A 22,807-nucleotide genomic window follows, 5' to 3' on the forward strand; every position below is an offset into this window, starting at 1 on the left:
ATGGGGAGGAGAATCGAAAGCATGTAAATCCCACGGGTTGAGATAAGAACAGTCCAGTGGCTAAGGTACAATACAAAACCACTACTGCTACCACCAATAATAATAATGATAAGGGAAATAACAAGCGGAGAGAATATAAAACTGAAAGGGGAAAAGGAAAAGAAAACAATAAACACAAGTGATGCACAATACAATTGCTCACCACCCGCTGACCGATACCCAGCCCGACCCGAGCAGCGATCTGGGCCTTCCGGGTGACTCCCCCCAGTTTCTATACTGGGCATGACGTGCTGTGGGATGGAATACCCCTTTGGCCAGTTTGGGTCAGGTGTCCTGTCTCTGCTTCCTCCTGGCTCCCCCTGCCCCTCCTCACTGGCAGAGCATGAGACTAAAAGTCTTTGATCAGAGCAAGCATTACTGAGCAACGACTAAAACCATCGGTGTGTTATCAGCGTTGTTCCCAGGCTAAAGTCTAAAACACAGCACTGCACCAGCTACCAGGAAAGAGAAAAACAACTGCTACAGCTGAACCCAGGACACCATGGCAGTGGTGTCCAAAAGCTGACCAAACAGAATAGTCTTATGTGGCTGTATAGCAATGGCAAAATAGCTGCAAGTAGTAAGTTTCCATCTGACTTATCCTTCCATACTGTGGGATGTTGGATTGATAATGCAGTCACAACAGCTGCTCAGGGAAAAAACAAGGACTCAACTTCAGATAAGGAATGCTCTGAGGACAAAAAAAAATAATCTTAAGTACAAAATGGAACATAAGAATGCAAAGAAGGAAGTGGGGGGGGGAGTGTGCCTGTAACACCCTTCAGAATAGCAATGTAGGGAAGGATCTTGGGTCTGGTGTTCACCGAGACAAAAGAATTTGCACAAACATCACAGATGAATGTTTCTGGGTGAAAGGAAAAGGGTTTGGCTGGTCAACAAGGTAGAAATGTCACTGATCTGGGAAAAGGCCTTGCCAGAGGATGTTGTAACTGTTCCTATTAGAAGAGTCAAAGTAATGTTGAACAATACAGTGATCTCTGAACTGAAAACACAAGACAGCCACACAGATTGTATGTGGACTGAATTTATTATTCAGTCTTTGGTGTAAAGGACTGCAATGTCCAAAGGAAACATATTCAATGTTTTTAGCAAAGCAATTTCCATAAATATCATTCAGAAATATCCCAAAACACTGCTGTAAATATTTCACCTGTAATATTTTTTATACACAGTCATAAAACTTTCTAACATTATCCCTATATTCTTATTTTAATGTCAATCCATATAAATGCATCTTTAAAAGGCCTGAAGACTAGTCCTAAATCTAGTCAGAAGCAAGGTATGTCGTGTTTTATGAATACAGAAAACCCAGTTTCCTCCTACCTCTCCAGGCTCACGAGGATATCATGTAAACAGCAAGCTGCTTCTTCACGGACTGCTATGAACCTCTGCCTCATATCAGCACACAGGTTAGCTTTGCTTTTAACAAAAGAGCTGATCTGGCAGCTGCAACCAAAACAATACAGAAACATGGAATTAGCATTTTGTGGTAACCATTTTGTGGTAAGCACGTGTTGCTTGAAACACACAGTGATGTGAGCCCACCAATTTTGAGACGTCCTTATTCTCAGTAAAAATCCAAATTTAACATAATTTACATGTTGGTTTTCTTTTTCTTCTTAAATTCAGCCAATTTATCTAATAATTTGATGAATTAAAAAATTGAAAATTATATTAAATTTGGATTTTTACAGTCTTTCATTCCAGTCACATCCTTCCAGGAAAGTGCCTTCGCATTGCAGTGAAGTGTACTAGATATGCTGCGAGGTCTCACTGGCCTGCTCTGGTCTCCTGTAATAAAATGCTCTCTGACATTTGCATGCCAAATGCTTTGCACACAAAGCACTGAGTTTATAATGTGCTTCAAAGCAGATTTGTACCCTTACCCCTCCTTTCTGGGTCTCTGCTTCCCTGGTGTTTGACTGTCCTTGCGCATGTTTACGCTGCAGTCCTGAACCGTTGGCAAACTGTAAGACACAACAAGGTTTAAGGTAGCGTGCAATATGCCTGCTCCAGAATGAAAACCTTCACAGGTGCTGAGGAAACATTCTTACTATTACACACTTGCTGGAGCTATCCAGGTACAAAGTTAGGGCTCCTCACCTCAAACCAAGGAGAAAAAAATGCTTCAGCAAAGTCTAATTGTAAGAATGGTTTGCTAGGTTGATGTTACAGCTGTGGAAACCACCACAGAATTGAGTGATGAGGCAACCAATCTAATGTAAACTTCGCTGGAAATGTAATAGAGACACTACTGAAAAATGCAATGATTGAAACAGAAACAATTTACTGGAGGAAGATAGAACATCACTTTTTCTATAAAGCTGCTGGAGCAGAAGATCTCTTCTGTTTACAAAGGCAAGATTCATGTGGTACTTTCCAGAACGTACATACTGCTTGCACAGCAGTAAGATGGGCTATTCTACCTCCCGTGCCAAAATATGTGAATGTCATCTGAATGCACTGAATGCTGAATTCAGTTGTTCAGGGGGAAAAAAGAAAGAAAGGAAGAAAAGGATAAGCTCTGTCCTGATGAGTTGCTTCTAGTCATTCAGAAACCCATCGGGTAACGTACCATTGTGGTCCAGTCTTCTTAACCATAGCTTTTTCTTTACAGACATCTTTTGAGATCTCTCCATGTGCTATCTGGACTGATTTCTGTAGGGCTGATAAGAAACCAAAACATGCCAACTCAATAGGGCATTCCTCTCTTCCTTGCAGAGAGGATGCCATATATGCCGGCCTGAATGAGACATCCTAAAGAAATCTGCTATTCATTGTTTCTAAAAATTAAAGTTTCTTCAAAGAAAAGCAGCTTTTTAAAGAGGTTTCAAGATAGGTACCCAAATATGAATGCTCCCAATTCATTAGTCACTTGAAAATATAAGCTGGGGAAAAAAAATCAAGTAGAAGATACTGAATATTTTTTAAACTAGATGCTTCTAAAAATAGCATATCAGAAAACCAGGTGGATTTGAACAAACTACGCAGAAAGTCTATTTTCAGTTCCTGTACTGTGCTGTTAGCATTCTAGTGGCATAACTAGCAATTCTTCTGAATTTTTAAGTCTTCTGTATCACTTCTTTTAAGTGTCACATGGAATTTAATCCATTTAACATCAACAGGTATCTAATTACGTCTCTGTGTCTCCTTACCAGCATCCACTAAAACTTAAAGACATGTCCTCAAGTAGCCCTTCACTGGTTATAGTTTCTGGATTACCCACTTTTGAGCAGACCTCCCTCACTAATAACACTCTCTACTCTTTCTGCCTTCCACTGTAATGTGAATGCTTATACTCTCCTCTCCCTTGAATACCTGAAAAGCCAATTTAACTCACTGGTTTTCTTCAAATTGACATCTTTGTTTTCCTTCCCACTGCTGTTTCATTAATGCTTTGATGCCAAACTCCTGGAGAGGCAGAGATGGCCATCTTCTCTGTGTTATTCCCTCCAATCACACTTGCAGTAAAACAGCTGCCACACTTGTCATTAAAAATCCCAGTGTTAGCTGTCAAATTCTAAGTCATCCTCTGAGGCCTTCAATACGTCCTACATGGTCATAAGTGACATTTTACTGAGCACTCAACACCTTGAAGTCGTAACCCCCAAATTCCTACATTTTTGTGAAGCACCACATATAGTATAACGGAAAATGACTGCTGAATGTTGACTCTGTTAAATAGCAGCACAAATTATTTCTGCTTGTCAAAAGCACAGATTTGGATATTACACTGTGAATTGATAAGTGTAAGACATGGATGGAAGAAGTTGCTGGGCACCACCTAATGGGCAAAAATGTAAAGGATCATGTTTATAATGAAGATCCTCTATTAGCTGTGGCCAGGTGAGTTTCAAGAGAGCCAAGGTCCCAGTCAGATACTCCTAAGTTCTAGCACTGACTAGTTCTAACCATGGCTCCACTGTGATCCTTACTAGTCTGCAAGTGTAAGCCTGTGAGATGCAGTTGCACCACTGGACCTTTTGGAGCTCTAGACCTGAGGAGCAGTTTGAACACAAAGGCTGGTCTTTACAGGGTCTGGAACATCGATATGGGCAGGGAGCTTCTGCTCAAACTGAGCTAAGGCTGCATACAAACCTCACCTGCTCTTGGCATGCAGGGTCAGAATCCTTCTTAGAAAAACCCAGTCCCTTCTATTTATGGTAACCATTTGGGCAGATTGAGCAGCTGGATATTTGAAACCAATATACTCTGCAGATAATACTGGTGCTTTGGGGGAAGAGGGCTATGCAAAGCAGTGGCTGCATTTGATGTTTTCTCCAAGATCAGTTGTTTAAAGCCAATCTTGAAAGCAGCCCTGTTGGCACATTTTGGAGACAGATGACAGGAAGCAAACCAGGGCTAATACCACAAAGATACAGCTTCTCTTTTTGGCTGATCATCAGAAACAGAGGGCGCAATACCTTCCTGCCCTTCATTTTGTAGCATTAGAACCTGTTCCAATTCTCCAGCTGGATAAATCGGGAAAACAATACTCAAGGTTGTCCATATTCATAATATTGTTTAAATATTAACCTCTATGGCTGTGAGCTAGCCAGACATTAATTAGAAAAGAGAAAAAAACTAAGAAGAACGTAGTAATTTCACTCGACCTTGAGTTCTATGCCTTAGTTAATCATCTGTGAAATGGGGTACTAAAATTTACCTGTTTTGCAGGAATCTAGCCGTGATAAATCAATTGAAAAGCCGTTGATCAAAATCCCTCAAATTCGGGTATGTTTTATAAAGAAGATCCTCTACACTAATATTTATACATCCTTTTTGAAAAGTATGTTTTTAAGTAAGAATTCAAAGTTAAACTGCTGGCCAGAAAGCTTTGGGGATACCACCCTGTTAGTGTTTAATATCTCAGATACAGGTCTCATATTTTACACTTCTCAGTGTGAAGAATATACATCATTTGAACTGATCTGCATATACAAATTCTTCATTGCACAGTAACCAGGAAGAATTACGCTTACATTTAGATCATATAGTCTCTATCTGCACAAAAGGAGGGATTTTTTTAAATGTGGTGAAGGAAACAAGCTTAGAACACTGATCTGCTTTGTAACACCTTTGACCAATTAGGTGGAGACTGAATGATAAATGAGACTACCTCAGCAGTGACCTGTTGTTGTACCACAGCTACGACGACTGAAGCTTTCACATTTACCTCTGTCAACATGATGGAATATTTAAACTTTTGGCCTAGTACAGGTCCTCACTCAGCCAACAGCACTGGAAAATCAAATTTGTATAAGCAGACATTCTACAGCAGCAGTGCCCAAACAGCAGCATCTAAATTACAGTTCAACAAAAAGCTTTATATTGGGTTATGAATTCCTGCCTTAAAAGAAATCTTGCTGTAAAAGTCACACTCAGCTGTATCTACCGATCAGATTCCTACTACAGAATCTCTTTCCCACTTCTGATATACAGATATATGTGTACATGTGGGTTAGGGTTGTGTATGCTCTCAAAATGATGCCTGTATGAGTTACATGAAAGTTTGTGAATTTGGGGTATAAGGCTACAGGGCAGCTGTACTTGCCATCCATTTCTGATCTGTCCATGAAGCATCCTATAACCAATATCCTGGATTAAACATCATTCTAGCAGCTTCAGAATTCATTACAGACTCCAACCTCTGCCCTGTGGAAACTGACTTCTACCATTTTTTAGAGCTAGGAACATAATCCTTGAGATGACCAGCCTGGTAACTCAGTCCCAGTAACCAGTCCCCTGAAATCACAGGCAATCATGTGAGAGATGTTGCTCCAAAGGGTACACTGAACATCCCACCCATGTATCACACATACGACAAGACACTTCTTTAGGTCCCACAGCAAACAAAGGTCCCAGCTGTTACGGCTCTCAAGATTGTTTTCAAATCTCTTCTCACACAAAACCCAATTGTTCACATACATCTCTAAACAAACTGCTTGAAATTATAGCTTTGAATTCTCCACTACTCCCATTCATGCCATTCAAGGCCATTCACTTGTGCTCAGTGCCACACGCAGCAGGGGCTGTGTAGGTAGTACACAGTATTAGTGCAAGCTTCCTGATGTATCTACCCAGCTTCTGGTGCTCTGAACCTAAAGGTCTTTCACACCCAGAGAATGTGTCAATTCCTTTACGCTTAAGAGCAACTAATTGTTTTTTCTTCTATTAATTTAAATTGCTTCTGGACCTGAATATACTTCCAGCAATATATTGCAGCAATGAATGATTAAGTTTAATCATTCATTGCATGAAGACACTTCCCATCGCCTTCAATTTTCTGCCAGATAATTTAATTTGGTGTGTCATAAATCTGGTGTCAAGGGAACCTGGGAGCAGCCACTCTCCAATCACTTCTTCCACGCACTTCATGATGTTAGAGATCTGTCAAAACATTGTATTCAGATGTTTCTTTTCTGCACCAAAGAGCCCTAGTCTATTTAATTGGTTCTTCTATGGAAGCTATTCTGTATCTCTACCAGACCTCACCATTTTTTTACCTATCAAACTTTACCACTCCTCATACCAGCCTGTCTCATTGGAAAGACCAGAACAGAAGCAGCACAAACAAAAACATTTGTATTTTTGCATAACATGTTTTCTGCTTCGTCTTCCACTTCATTCTTAGGGTTCTTCTTGCCTTTTTGGTAGCTACTGAACCTTCACAGAACTATACCAAATGACTCCAAGAGCTCTGTCCTGAGTGGCAATTTAGTGTTATGTCAGCCTAATAATAATAATAATATAGCTATCAGTTAAAAGGTAATTTGCAGTACTAAATGCTAACATGTTTTTCTAGACCAGCTTTATTTAGAAGGAAGGGAAAAGACTGAAAATTAAAATGTATTGCAGAGCTAACAGATAAAATATTATCAGGTCTATCAAGCGCAGGTAATCACTGATGGATGAGTAGGAGGAATACAGAGCAAGAAACCCCTAAGTTAGACAGATACATATTCAGCAGATCAGTTGGTTATAGCAGAGAACAGCTTCACTGTTTTCACTGCCTGTTGGGTCTTATAGATGTGGATGACAGTTTGATTATACAGCTGCTGTAACTGAATATTAATTAAAACTCTTACTTAATACTCATAGGGGATTATATTGTCTTTAAGCCAATTTGCTAATGGGAAGGGCACAGTGACTCATACAAAGTTCCACATGCCTGAAGAGAAATACCCCGGTACATGTAGCAGTGTCTTTGACATAGGTTTTCCCCAGAAACACTGCAAGCAATTCCATTTGATACTGGCAGTCAAGAAAAAGTAACTTACAGAGGAAACGAGGTTGTCGTTCTTTAGCTTGTGCTGGCTCACTCACATCATTAATCTTGATGTTGTCTTCAGAGCAATGTACAGTGGAAGGGTCACTGCCTTGAGGGGTTTGACCACGGGGAGATGACTGACTGCTAAACTGAGAGAAACCTGGAGTAACTTTCTTGTTTATCGTCCTGCTAAGCAGTCTGTATCCTGCTTTCCAGGTGTATTTCTGTAGATAGAAGAAAAAGAATCAATAGAAAGGAGGGGTTTTCTATAGTGATTTGACAACAAAGAATCACATTTCTGTAACTAATTCCAATATTAGATCCTTCTGTTTTTCCTGTAACCTCACAGATTTTGTTATCTTTCTTCAATACTCCTCTGCTACAGCATTAATGGCAACAGATTAAGCTAATTGATAAATGAGGAACACTGAAGCTGCAGAAAGGGTTGGTAATACAGCAACCTTCTCCTGTACACAGAAGAATAGGTCGAAGTGGTTTGATAAATGTTCAGGTCTCCTCCCAACAACCTGGCAAATGAATTTCCTGTGTCAGGAATGTAAAACTGGAGTCTGAAAGCAGACTGAATTCTGCAGGCTTGATAATCAGAACAATATGTATTATAAAGCAAGTGCCTCTGAAGGAACCCACTATTTCCATTAGAAGTTTCATATCAGATATGAAAAGCAGTCTTCAAGTAATATTAGCATAAATGGCACAAAGGAAATCGTCATTAATTCAGGGAGGAAAAAAAAAGTCTCAAAAATGGAAATGCTGAAAGACACATGAAGACTGACACATTCTTTGGTTTCTTCTGCTCTTGTTCATTTGGACCCAACAGTATGGAAAAATCAGACAGCCTCATATTTAGAAACAACTCTGTTCCTTATGTGACTTGCTGACTTTCCCTCTCTGTTTGGTAACGGCAGGAAGAATATTTGCATAAAACCACAGTCTTGATCTTCAAAAAGTTTCACAACTTTTGTTGCTTATTCCCCAATAGAAATTGTAATCTTCTATTGAATCGTTTGAATTATGTCATGAGGTGTTGACAAATAACAAGAGCAAATAGCCTGCATGCAACAATAGCTCATATTTCTAAGAGTGCCTTGCCTGGGCTTCTAAAAGTACTTGACAAAACTTGTTTAATTTAGCTTGTAGGGGGCAAAGGAACTAAAAGCTTAGGCAAATTGATGCAGATCAAGACGGAAGATGTGCTTCAGAGCGAGAAACCCACTGGTTCTTTATCGAGTTCTCCTGGTTATACCCCTAAACACCGCTCATTCCCCCTTCATTTTCCACCAGTCACTTCAGCAGTTTCAGAAAGAAAAGTATTTCTCCAGTTTCAGAAAGACAGTGAAACAGTTACCAAGTGTTACACATAGTTTTATACTATTTAATTTCCTTTCAGGTAGTAACTTTATTTTTCTTTTAAAAGTTTTCATCTGAATTGCTTGTTTTCGTCTTTCCTTGGCTTTGCTTTGAAAGTGGCAAGTGAATCCTGCTTTCTTTAAAAGCCTTAACATTTGGCATTTGTTTCCAAATTTAGCTTTAAATTCTGTGTAAAAAGGCAACCAAACAAATCGTGATTAGAACATCCTAGAATAAGGCTTCCAGGATACTAGTCTGAAATCCCCATTTGACTGAAAAAGATGTATTTGTATGAACAAGTACTGTTACATGGCTCTGGGTCATTAAAAAGAGGGCAAATGCAAGCAAGAGGCTAGTTATGTTTTAGCTGAATATTTAATTCTTCCCACATCAGTACTTATCACTAGGAACAAGCCACAGTTTCAATCTACATACTGCTTTTCCTATTACCTGGTATCAAATTGTTATTCTTTAAAACCTAGTGAGAGAAATCCTCTGTGATCACAAGATCCAGAGCATAAAATGTAGCATCATGGAGTTTAATTAAGCAACAAAACAAATGCTTGAAAAGTTGGATTAGGTCCCATGGAAGACATTAACAGTGAAGTTACCTTTTTCTTTGTAATAAAGTGTTCCCACATGTATGTTGCTAACTTTAACTCTTCCTCTTCTTTTACTCTTTTTTTGCAACCACCACAATCCCTGGGTGAAAACAATATTATTAGTTTTCCATTTTGAAAGTCTTGCTTTTATTATAAGTTCTTTTAAGAAATGCAACAAATACAGAGCAAATGGTGGCTGACTGCTACCATGATGTATATGTTTGCTTATAAGACATGGAAAGAAAATGCAAGGTGTATAAGCCACGAGTAAGTCAATAGTCACAGTTAAGAACCACCTCCAGAAAGCACAGATGTTCTACAAACTCTCATATCATGTACTGGGCCAGATGTGGCTCTCAACTTCTTCTGTGCAAGTACTCAAAAATTTTGACCAGTATAGCAAGATTTCATGAATAGAAAGGAGAGCAGGTAAATGCAAGTTTGACTTTTCCTGCTTTTGGCTAAATGAAGACCTATCCTGTTCCAAAAGTTTAAGTGTTCCATCATGTTGACAGAGGTAAACGTGGAAGCTGCGGTCCTTGCAGCTGTGATATAACAAGAGGTCGCTTCTGAGGTAGTCTCATTTATCATTTAGTCCCCACCTAAACAAAGGTATTACAAAGTACATGAGTGTTCTAAGCTTGCTTCCTTCACATTTAAACCTCATCCTCTTTTTGTGCAAATAGATTATTTGATCTAAATGTACTAAATGTAAGCATAATTCTTCATGGTTACTGTGTAATGAGAATGTGTGTGTGCAGGTCAGTTCAAACGCTATTGAAGCAGGGGAGTGGTGGTTAGAGACAGCAACAGAGAGCAGAGGAAGGGAAGTACACAAGAGATTGCACCCTTTAGAGCCTGGAACCCAGAGCTTTATGCGTTTATACTCTGTTCTCAGTCTGTATCTGTGAGACTCGCTGACAAACTGGGGTTTTTTTTAATCCAAGTCTATTTGTTGGTCCTCATATGTAAAGGGGTGAAAAATCCATCCAAAATACATACTGGACTGATTCTCCAGGCTAATTCTATATAATGCTACTCTTCCACCTCTGTTATACGTAGGCACAGTTTGTGTGGACTGAGAATATACAGAGAAAACAGAACAGCTTTGGAGAGCTCTGCCCTGCAACTCAGAGCATAAACTGCTCACTGTTTTTCCAAATGCTCATGAATAAGTTAAATACATGTTATGTCAACATGACTAGAAATGTTGGAGCTTAAATTAATATTTACTTTTAACAGTATGAAATTTCAGAAGCAATGCATCTTTTACAAGTACCCATCGCTACCATGCATAATTGACAGAATAAAAGCGGCCACTAAATACCCCTTAACAGCTGCCTTTGTTCTGTAATTATAATGTATATGGAATTCCTGTTTTCACTGGGTTAAGGCTGAGGGAATAGACATACATCTATTACTGTATGTATTTAATTTGCATAGTTATTAACCAAAAGAGAAAAAGGAAAAAAACAACCCCACAACAATATTTGTTGTTATATACTGGGATAGCTCAGTATTTTCTCCTAGCTGTGCAGCTTGCAACAACAGAGGACCATGCTGTGCTGCTGATGTTACTGCACAACTCCCTGCTGACTGCAGGCGGGCAAAGTCAATGCAAGATTTGTTAATGTTGCATGGCACAGAATTAATACCATTTCACTCCAACAGTTATTACTTGAAAGAAGAGAAATAACAACATATTAAGAACAAAAGATCCTAAACTCCTCATTCCATCTATCCTCATGCATTGCGCGCATACTTTGGATTCCAACAGGTCAATATGGGACGCATCGAACTGTTGGATTCAAGAGTCAAAGCTTCCAAAAGCCAGTGTATGACACACAGTTGTCGGAAGAGATGTTCACTGCAAAAGGAGAAACAAATGCGTTATAGTATAGCATCAGGGAAACAGCCAAACTAGCAGCGTGTTGGCTGAAATAGGTACATCTGAACCTTTCTGCAGCAGATGACCTGTTTTAATTGTCCCAGTGAACTCCAGACACCTCTCAAACTTTTGCAATGTTGACACAGAACTGTAGATACTGAAAGCATATTTTTGGATGTGAAATTTTTGATGGCCTTATCTTGGAGGTGTGCTCAGTGATTTCATACCTGTGAGGATTCTGGCATTTACCCTTTCAGGTATGGATTTTTATGGGGTTTGGAATCTACAGTAGCTGGTAAATTTTGCGCTTAACAAAAAGTGTGAGAGTTTGAAACATTGGACCCATCTTCTTTTGAACTAAGATTATCTTTGGCATTTTAGCTTATTCCACATTCAAATGTAAATACGTAAAGATACTTTGGTAAGAAATTGGATTAATGAACTTGGAACAAAACAGATAGCGTGTATTAGTGACTAATCTAAAATATACAGAAGGGTACACAATACAAATATCATCTTCTCCCATTCACTTCCATAGGCCTTTTTTTAAACTAGGCAAATTAAATGTGAATTTTGAGAGCCTTTCCTTAAAATGAGTCTAGACTTGAAAGCTATATTACACCAGCAAGTCTTATGCAACTTAAAACTTGCTGAGTCAAGATCAGCAAGGCAAATGATGCATGTTTCTGTACAGGTGCATATACAAGGCTTTCAGTAACTCATTAGGATTCACTCATCTAATGTTCGAATTTAACAGTTGCTATTAGTAAAGCCAGACTATTTCACCATGAACTCCTGAAATTCTCAGGATACACATTCACCAGCTGAGCAGCAGCCGTAGGTATGTGTGTTATGGGTCTGTGTTGCTGTGAATTTTGCTTATGTCCTACACCAAGGAGGGCAGGACATAAATCTGCCTTCAGATATACCTTTTTGCTTCAGGGGAGCTTGGAATCAAGAGATTGGTCTGAGCAGGAATGAAGGACTGTAAGGTCATTTTTTTCTTCTCTGACATCCCAAGGTGGTTGCCTTCTGCTTGAGAGCAACTGTGGGAAAGGACAAAGACTGAACTTAAAAAAGGAGTATGTGAAATGAAGACAGAGTCAATAAAACTGTTTATTGTGGTCACATCAGCACCTATATTTTGTATCTGGCTTCACCTATATATGTATACCTTCATAAAGGAAAAAGAGGAATATTGAATCTTTTTAAGGTCAGCCTTGCTGAAGAAAGAAATCTTCCCTGGCAAAAAAAATCAATGACTTCAATAATCTGAATGGCCACAATAACAAAGGCAATGACATTTTTCATATGTGTAATAAAGTATTTGCCTGCAATAAATGTGTATTGGCTCAGTTATGGGTAGATGGAACCGTTATGTATTACAAAGAATAATGAACAGGGAGTTTACAAAGCTTTCAGGCAGGTTCTTATGTACTTTCATTTTTTCTCTAATTCAATCATTTTGTTTCCCTATAAAGTTCACATGGCTTCATTAACCCAGGATCAAAGCACTAACAGTGCCATTTAAATAACACAGCTGTAGGCAACTTAAGTGAGGAGAAAGTTTCAGATGATGCAGACATTGCAGGCTAAGAGTCCAAACTACTCTAACTAATACTCCAGACCTTTTCTCCTTCCATAACACTATCTCTCAGTAATACTCTATTTCTTCCCCACCTTTTCTAGCTATTCAGTTAGTGACCCTTCAGAATGTTGGATAGTAAATGTTATTCTAGTAAATATACTTCTGTTCAGAACCTCTCAGTCTGCCTTTGCTGCTTGTTTGCTCTTGGTCTGAGTTTCATGAAACAGTGAAGATTTTATTTCTTATTTTTTAATAATGTTTATATATTGTTGTCCCACTTTATGACCCTGACAAGAAATGGGTATACAATGGTCTTCAATGGGTATACAATGCTTCAATGGGTATACAATAGTCTTGCTGTCCTGGCATTCTGTTGTTCATTAGGACTGCACAGAAGGGAGAATTGCATCTCAGATGGCTCTGAGACTGAGTTTTCCAAGTTAAGAGTCAGTTCATGGAAGAAAGATGAATGAGAGGAAGCTGGCACCTGAGAGTGACAAAAGCCATAGGAAACTGATGGGAAAAGACTGTTGCAGGTGAATGAGCTTTTGGCACAATGAGGCTCCAAAGGTGTGTAACCTCTGGAAGAGCTACTCTGTCCTGCTGAGCAACTATTTAATCACCACTTCGTGAGGGTTGACAAACGGAAGACAACTACAAAGTTCAACAGGCATTAGAGGTGCACTGAAAAGACTAGCGTGAGCCAAAGGATTGAAGACCATTTAATGATCAAATGGAGAGAACATGAAGAAGATAGTAAGTAATAGGTCTGAACTAGCAAAGAAACCCAACTCTGCAAGCTAAGCCACTTACTCTGCTGAATGCAATTCTTTTTCATTCTTAACACTGTGGTCCCACTGTGGGAAGAAAAGCATGGCACAAACTCACCAGGCCTCCTCCTTTTCTCCTCAGAGCATCAGTTTGAGTTGCCCATGAAACCTCTCCCGAGCTCACCAACCTTCTACCTTCCAAACTTTCTCCTTTTAGACAGCACTTCAAGCATATTTTTTTGTTGCCATGCTTGCCAAGTTTCCAGCAGCTCACTTACCCAGGTTTTAAGTATTTTTTCTTTCTAGTTCACACAAGTAGTAATATTCTGCCTCAATACCAAGTAACAACAGAAGCTGGAAACTGTCACTTTTTAAAACCATTGCCCCAGACCACCAGAAGCTCTCTGCTCCGAGGTGACTTACGTGGTTTTTAATTTTTGTGGGCCCTCCACATCAAGGGAGTACATGGGTGGCTCGAAGTCAGTTCTCCATACCAGGGTCTGAGCCTGTTGGGATGCTTCCAGTGCATTCTTCCTCTCCAGTGATTCTTGTTGAAGGATACGAAAGTAGCCTCCACCTCGCTTCACAGAATTGACATGATGCCTGCCAAAATTCATCACAAGTTGGTCAGTGTGCTCACGACATACTATCAAATTGACTTATTTCACTAACTTAAATTTTAACAGAGATTTCACATTCTTCTATATTCAGGAGTTCAACATTAGTATTTCCTTCTGCAGTATGATAACAAAGGACAACAATTCCCCAGTACGAAATGACAGATCTTTCCATGATCTCTTCCAGCACTGCATAGGTTAACTACTGGATGTCTTGAACTCAGCATCACCTTGTCCAGTACTTGATTTAAAACCTCCCTGCCTAATTCTAATTGATAGCAGCCAATTGACTACTGGGCCCCTCACTGTCTTAACTCAAGTTGTCACAGTCTGACAAGTGCTGCCCTGAAGCTGCCTGTTAGCCGCTAAATTCCACCTGCTGTCAGAAGGCTGCATTGTTAGCAAGAGGGAAAGTGCCAGTGAAGCCTGCGAGAGAGCTGAAGGCAACAGGGTGTTACTGCAAGATTAAAAAACAAAGAAGAAACCATAGCCAGGGCAGTGAAAGGGACATGGTGCACAATTACTCTACTGCCTTTGATTAAAATGTTAGCAAACTGATCCAAGTCAGATGAGCATCCTACCCAGGCACAGGACACATCCCTTTAAGGTGTTGCTGACTTTTGCATCAAGTGTCATCAGGCTGTATTGATTCTTTCAAACACAGTCTAAGCTTCAAAGCTGAGCCTCATTTGTTTTACTGGCAAGCAGTAACTCCCTTTTCTTACCAGACATGTATTAAAGCACCTAAAGGTCATACAGCGTGCAGACTTCAGGCACAGCATTCACTAGTTCTCAAGGGGAGCAGTTTATTCCCTCCTTGCTTCCCTTGATGAAAACACACTTGCGCAGTGAGATGGGTTATTCAGGTTATTGGTTTTGTTGATCCTATTTTTCAGTCCAGCAGCTATAAATACAAGCCTGAACACATTGCCTGTTCAGGTAGATAACCTGTCTGCTAGATATTTCTCTACTAACTTTGGAAAATGAAAACAAACCAACCCGATAAGAAAATAAGATGTCCCTGATAAGAAATAATGCATGTTTTGAAAAAACATAGGGATTTTAGAGTCGTGTCAGACTGGCTTAATGTTCTTCACAAGAACCCAGTATTTTGCATAACAGACTTCTGCCAATGATCAAGATATAGAATCATAGAATGGTTTGGGTTGGAAAGGACCTTAAGATCATCCAGTACCTACCCACGCCCTGCCATGGGCAGGGACGCCTCACACTAGACCATGTCACCAAGGGTCTGTCCAACCTGGCCTTGAACACTGCCAGGGATGGGGCATTTACCACTTCATTTGGGCACCCTGTGCCAGTGCCTCAGCACCCTCACACATATTTTACATACATATTTGTATGGAAAAGTACTTTTTCCCCTTCACAGTGCTTTTCCTACATTTCTGCACACACTGATGTAAGTAATCCTTCTTAAAGACCAGAACCCCTGCTCTAGGTGTGTATTACAATGCCACAAATAGTGAACTGTGAGGTTAGTACATGTACCAAAGACAAGTGGTAGAGAAAGATAATTATAAACCAGGAAGTTCTTTTACACTAACAACCATAACCAGTATTACTGGAGAAAAATGCATAAATGGCAAGTGCAATCATATTTTTAAAGGTTTATCTAATACAGAAGACTAATATGCGTATACCAAAATCAATGATCACTCTCGTATACCCATAGGAATAGGAAACATTATGCACATTTATGAATGAACATTTTTAGTCTGTGGTTTCCTTCAAGTCCCAGGTATGACAAAAAGTAGGTCTACAGTCTCCAAGTATGGAAAAAGAAATAAAAAAAAATTAACAGAAATGCATAAAAAAAAAAGGCAGCTGTGGTAACCACCTGATTTAAACAAAAAAATCCTCCCAAAATTCCACAGAATTATTTCTGTGATATATACGAATGGACTCTTGTCAGGAGAACAGTAAAATAAAGACAAATACAGAGGTGACCAACGTGCTTTTTGACACTTTAGATTTACAGTGTAATGCTGGAATAGGACATCAACTATTTCTCCATTTAAATTCTAGCTTCACAATACCCAGTTTATACAATAACTTAACGAATTTAGCAGGGCTGCCTATTTGACAAGTAGGTGAGAATCATTCATTAAAATGCAAATGTAATCGAGATGAAATTGGGAATACATTTATTAAAGTAATTGAGCTTCACTCAGCTGTAGTCACAACACAGATTTTCAATTGTCATTTAGACAAAAGGATTTGACTTATTTTTCTAAGTTAATATCTTTATCAGTATGAAAATTAAGAGTTTCCTGAGCAGTAATAATGTACTATGGAACACTTCAAGATTTCTCTACAGGAATCTATTATAGATAAGGGTTAATGACATACATAAACGAGTGACCCACTAGCATGCTACATACACAGGAAATTGGTTGCAAGCATATTTTAAGAGCTTGGTGTAACTACATACTAATTAAATTACTCTAAATCCTTTAGGAACTCAAGGTCAACAGTTAATTGTAACACAAAGCCATTAAAGTATTGGGGAATTGAATTTTTACAGCTCAGATTTGGGATTCTTGGTGCCTTTGATGAATAAGAAATTACTTACAAAAATAAAAGGAACTCGTAAACTTGTCTTAATTCTAATTTAGGTGCTAGAAAAACATTAAGAAGCTATAATACTGCCAGAAATCTTTCTATCGGGGTAAAGACAAGCTAGATATTTACCAGGGTTTGGGGTTTTTTTACATTCTGTTTAAATATACCTTAAGTACACTCGGTCACCTTCACTAAATTCAAAGGAATCATTCTAAGGATTGTATTCGTCCCAGAAGATCAAATTTTACAGTTAACAAGCTCACCTGTACTGGGTAAGCAAGTAAATTCAGTGGGAGATGGTTTACTAGAGGAATGACATGCACTCCTGAACACAGGATGCCAAACCCTTGATCAGCTAAGCTGGTGTAACTCCAGCCTGAACTGAATTGCTAGAAGGATGGGCAGAAGGCTGCACACCCATGTGTGCACTCCACTAAGCTACTGTGTTCAGTGTGGTGGGTGGTGTTCCTGCTAACTCTTCCTGCTCATCTCCCTCTGTCTCGTTCCCTGAGGTGCAAACAAGTTGCAGTCTGTTTATACCAGCTTGATTCTCTAAGGCCAAACATTACAGTATGATCATGGTGAACAAATATTGTGAGCTGCAAGTAAAATAAGTACGTATCTGTCAAATAATTTAACTCCATACATATCGCTCTGATCATGGTACTTGTTAGCAACTGTTTCATTAAATGGCTTATTCAATTTTCATAACACATACAGCCTTTATATCAATAAAACTAATAACACCTCCTGCTCTAGACTCTACACAGAAAGAATTCAGCCTTTTCCAGCTTATAGCCAGTTGTAAATACAAATGAAACCCAATGTGGCGTTGCTCTGAAAGCCACAGAGAGCGCAGGCTTTCCAATGCTTGTATGTTCATAAAAGCATTTCAATCTGCATCTGCAATAACTCCTTACCAGACCAGTAGAAGCTCCTCTTCAGGCACACTGCTGAGGGTGTTGCAAGGTATCGGCTGGGCAGCGCCTAACTTGTTGCACTAGTGACAAACTGAACATGAGCCTGGGCATCGCAGGTGAAGAGCAAGCGCAATTTTATGCACATTGCCACTTAAAAACATTCTGAGTAAGCATTTTCTATAGCAGAACAAGTAATGCAATAAAACAATCCATTTCTGTAAAAGCAGAAAGCGAGGGGGCAATAACTTTGAAACTACAGTAAATACAGTTAAACTGTTATTCTGAACATTACAGACTAAAACTGTGGATTAAAAACACAGCACATTTCTTCTAAATGAACACTGAGCATTATGTGCAGCCCTCCCATCGTGAGCTGTGATCCCATCACAAATCTCAACTTAGGCTGATGAGTATTTGGATCCTGAAGAATTCAAAGCAACGTCCATGGAAGGCACTGGTGAGAGCAGGAAGCTTGATTCACTTGGATTAAACTTGTCATCTACACCCTTACCTACTTTTAGGGGGCACTGTGGTACTGTGGGGCCTGTCTTTTTGAGCATGTAATAATAATAACTGAAGTAATTATTTCATGTCCCTTAACTTTCTGAGCAGGTGCTGTAACACCTGAAGAGCTAATAACTGTGAAACAGGAGGAACTGCCAAGATAAAAGACAATCCATATGCATACAGTGGTTTTCCTTATATACAAAGCACACACAGAACAACAGAAGAGCAAATTCAGCATTTCTTGTAAATTGTCAGCAGTGATACTGATATATACATGTGGAGAATATTGTGTAGGTGTAGATTCCTATTTTAGTCTCCTGTAGCCGAGTACAATATTCTGTACTCAAATGTCTGTTTATAAAACAAACCCAGGATCTGCATAACGGGAAAGATGCATATTATCCCATGAAAAGCTGACCATGAAATAAGTCATGAAACAAGTTGAAGTAAGGTGTGAGTAAATTTGTAGTATGTTCACAGAAGGTTGTGCAGCAAGAAACAAGGATCTTCAATAGTCAAAACACCACCCCACACTATTAAAGATGTCACCAGGTGAATGTATTCACGTATTAATGCATATTTAAAAACGTCTCAGAGTAGTTTTCAGTTAACTACAAAGACATTAAAATATAGAAGATGCTGCTTCCATTGTGAAATGAGGCGGAACCCCTCCTTGGAAAATGAGATGTTCCCTAACACTGAGAAGCACAAACACATTTGGCTACCTGAAGGTACAAAAAAACCCCACATACCAAAAGACTGGCTTATTTTTAGTTGGAAATGCATTCTGCTCAACCTAGAAAGAATGGCAAATAGCTATTTCTCTTTTAAGAAGTCCCAGAACACAAGAACATGCACACACACACCCCCTCCACTTGTGCCATATGGTAACTCCAGTTCCTGTTGATCTTCATATGAAAGTTTTCTTTGCAGGCAGGCACATTTAAGTCTCCAGCTCTTGGTGTCTCTGAAGTACATAAACAAAGGTGAGTAGGGGAAGTACTTCCAGAGCAGCACAGAGAAGACAGCTTTGTACTGATAAAGGGCAGAAAAATAAATCTGTGAGATTAAGGCTTTGCTTTAAATTCTTCTCCAAAAAGCTGTGAGAAACTACTACTAAAACTTCAAAAGAAAAAAAATAATCATCTGGAGATTTCTGGGCTTTCTATTTTCTTGCTGTAAGAATGAACAATAACAACTTTACGTTCCTATCACTGACAAAACCTCACTGTATATTCAGTAGAACTTCACTGAGGTCCCTCATCCTTTACCAGGAAGAGAAACAGCCTCATGCTGCACCAGGGGAGGTTTAGATGGAGATTAGGAACAATTCCTTCCCCAAAGGGTGCTCAGACATTGGAACAGGCTGCCCAGGGCAGTGCTGGAGCCACCATCCCTGCAAGTGTTCACACACCGTGTAGCCGAGGCCCTCAGTGACATGGGTTAGTTAGACCCATGCTAAGACATGGGTCTTAGCAGTGCTGTGGGAATGGTTGGACTTGATGATCTTAAAGGTCTTTTCCAGCCCCGTTGATTCTATGATATACTGCTGGCTCAGGATTTTCATGTGAAAGTAGAAACCACTCCTCACGATCTAGTCTTGCCTTAGCACATAATGGTATTACAGAGCAATGACATTTTACTACTAAATAATGGAAATGCATTGTGTTAGCTTTGTTTGAGCATTAAGTGACAATGTGTCATTTTGTATTCAAATATGTGGGATTAAACTGCTGTGTTTAGACAGATAATGAAATCTAATAAGCAGTAAGCTATTGCCACTTACCAAATTTCAAACAAACATATTTTTGCACAAAAGGGGAGGAGATTGAGACCCAAATGAACAGCCTGGAAAAGCAGCAATGTCGATGGGAATAGCAGCCTTTCAGCGATTGATGGTAGCGATTCCTACATCCATACACTTTAATGGCTGTCTTTACCCATGACTGCTGTCTAATTAATGTGAGCCATCATTCATAGCAAAGAAAATTTTTGCTTCTGGAAAAAAAACCCAAAATGCTGCAAACTGCCAGCAGTGACAGTACTAGAAACATGCCAATTAGAGTGATTTCTGCCAAGCAGCAAAAGGGCACAAACCACTGGTTTCCAAGCAACTGACATTATGAAGCATTAAACACAGTGGAAAGTAAAATTGATAGATAAACACTTCACCTTCTCAGTACTGCCTCACTCTGCTTTTTAACTCTACATTGCCTTTCCTCCCTGCTCTTAGAGACTCCTCTGTATCTTTTATTAAACCGTATGCATTAAGGAATGCCAACTTATCACAATCTCTAAACACTAACATCTTTCTTGTCTGAATATATTAGAAGAGGATTGGCGCATATTCACAGGTAAGGACAGACAAGGTCATAACCAGAATTCCAATAAAAACACATTTCTGTCAATTCAAAAATCTTAGAATAGCTGCCATTTCAATCATAAAATCTAAGCAGTTTTGTGCTGAAGTCAGCTACACAGTCACTAATAGGCCAAGAAGCAAGAGAAACTGCTCTTCAGGTAACAGTCAGTCTTGTTGCAGGCATAAAGAATGCATTAGCAGAGGTTGGGCTTTCTGCACGCAGTGACTTTTCAAGCTCTGTCTTCAGGAAACTTGAACCATTTTAAAGAGCCATCCAGTTTCTAATTTCAAACATAAAAAGCAGCCAGTTGAATACTGTTGAACTGCCAGCAGTTTGACATTTAGTTTAATTTAACTAGCACAGCACAGTGGAACAGATGCACAGGACCCATTTTCTTCAGACTATGGCAAATGCCATTCAGAGGTTTAGTGTGCCCTTTTGGGAATAAAGGCTTGACTGGCCCATGGGGTGGTGTGGACGCTTCCCCTCTGAGCCTGCAGCTCAAAGCTGTTGATTCCTAGACATCCTTGGCTGGGGATGCCCATAACTTGTCATTTTCACATATGGACATCTATGCTTAGATGACTGTCACTGCACAGTTTCCAGTTTCCATCAGCTTTTCTACCTCCTATTTACACAAAGAAAGTATTTTCATCTAGTCATGTTTGAAGCAATATGCTTCTTTTTAAGCACTATTTGCTGTGGTGATGCTTAACAAGAGTATTTCCAGTACACTTGCATAGTCTTGGTGGGCTGAGTTAGCCTACGGAAGTGATTTATGGTAACCTGCTTTTATTAGGAATTAAAAACTGCAAACTCTCAATACTTTGGTAATCTCTTTTGCTGTGTAACTGTTCCTACATCTTAGTTAAAGACTACTACTTTCTTGCTGGTTGTACAGTACATCCTCATGCAAGTGTGGATTACTTAATGTTATTTCTGGATCCCATTTACAGATGTCACTGGAACAATACAATAAGAAAGGCTCTCCCTCAGAGCTGAATGTCATTTCAAAGGGGCTGTGCTTCCTGAGTTTGCTTAGCTTTAGTAAGAATAGCAACAGAAATGAAGACATAATTCTTAGCTCAAAGCTAAAGATACTTGAATGCTCAAGGACAAAGGTGGTGTCTTTTCTGCCATACTGTATTCCACTCACTGAATCTGACATTGGGAAGTACTTCACCAAGTAAGTCAGAGCTACTTTGTGTCTACATGGGCAATCTCAACTGGAAGAAAGATGTATTGATCTACAAGGAAGAGGAATGACTATTATCTGCAGATTACCCAGATGTTCTTAATTTTAGACTGCACAATGATAAGTAAATTCCTTTCTACATTTTAATGCTGTGTTTAGGTAAAAGGATAGCTGAGAGCTGACAGGTGTCTCCTAAAGGGACTGGGTACAACTCATCAGTAGGAAAGCACTGGTAGGACCTTCTGCTTGGGACTAGTGACTGGTAGTTTTGAAAGATGGGTAGTTTGAGCAACCTCTGTGTTCTGTCATCATCCTCTTTTACATCACCATGAGGACTCAAAAAGAGAATATTACTGACAGGAGGTATGAGGTCATAATTACAAGGTTTATCTTCAGTTTAATTATGCTTTTAACATGTAAGGAAGGATATTAAAGCTTTATGAATGCAGCTAAGTCTGTTCCAGTAATGACTCCTCAAACATTTTGGAGATAATTTTAAAATTCATACTGCTGTGCTCTGTCACTGATCATTAAAAACTTCCTCACAGTTTGTTCCATTATAGGGTTTCATACAAACAAGCTGCAAGATCACAGGCACTGCTTCCTGTGAATATATCCCATTCAGACAGCTGCTGGGTGTTCCTTTGCAATCAGGAGGAGGAAAAGCAGCAAAAGACAAATCCACAAAGATAACCTGTATTCCCTAGCTCCCTGTAGTATGTACTAGCATGCTACTCTGCTGGGCTTACTGCTTTAACTCTCTGCTGCCCCAGAGGAGAAAACCTCCAGTTTTCTTTTTTTACTTGCATTTTCCACTCAGCTTTTTTCTAAAGTAATAGCTCCTTCTCTATTGTCCGAAATTGTTGCTAAGAAGTATTGCTGACATGTCTTTTGGTCCAAACCAGCAGTGCAGCCATTCCCACTTCACATTACCTTTTCCCACAACTTGGTATTTCAAGATTTGGTTAGTCTGTGGGTTTGAATTCTTTGCTTTTCTTGCTGTTTTTTCACCCCCTACATGAAGATGCAGTCAAAGGAACATTGTGTGAACACTCAAGATGAGTGGCTAACATATT

General features: G+C 39.4%; 1 protein-coding gene across 2 annotated transcripts in view; it reads right to left on the reverse strand.

Annotated features, from left to right (window-relative positions):
* CCDC60 (coiled-coil domain containing 60) overlaps nt 1–22,807 on the reverse strand; it is a 71,159-nt gene that overhangs the window by 15,300 nt on the left and 33,052 nt on the right. For both annotated transcript variants that reach the window (XM_030501993.1, XM_030501995.1), the window contains 8 exons: nt 13,970–14,149; nt 12,118–12,234; nt 11,063–11,167; nt 9,310–9,400; nt 7,341–7,554; nt 2,636–2,726; nt 1,947–2,027; nt 1,384–1,506 (listed from right to left, as the gene is read on the reverse strand). In XM_030501993.1, coding sequence (XP_030357853.1) covers nt 1,384–1,506; nt 1,947–2,027; nt 2,636–2,726; nt 7,341–7,554; nt 9,310–9,400; nt 11,063–11,167; nt 12,118–12,234; nt 13,970–14,149 — 1,002 coding nt within the window. The remainder of the gene's footprint in view (nt 1–1,383; nt 1,507–1,946; nt 2,028–2,635; nt 2,727–7,340; nt 7,555–9,309; nt 9,401–11,062; nt 11,168–12,117; nt 12,235–13,969; nt 14,150–22,807) is intronic.

The sequence above is a fragment of the Strigops habroptila genome, chromosome 11 (genome assembly GCF_004027225.2).
Source record: "Strigops habroptila isolate Jane chromosome 11, bStrHab1.2.pri, whole genome shotgun sequence".
Taxonomy (NCBI): Eukaryota; Metazoa; Chordata; class Aves; order Psittaciformes; family Psittacidae; genus Strigops; species Strigops habroptila.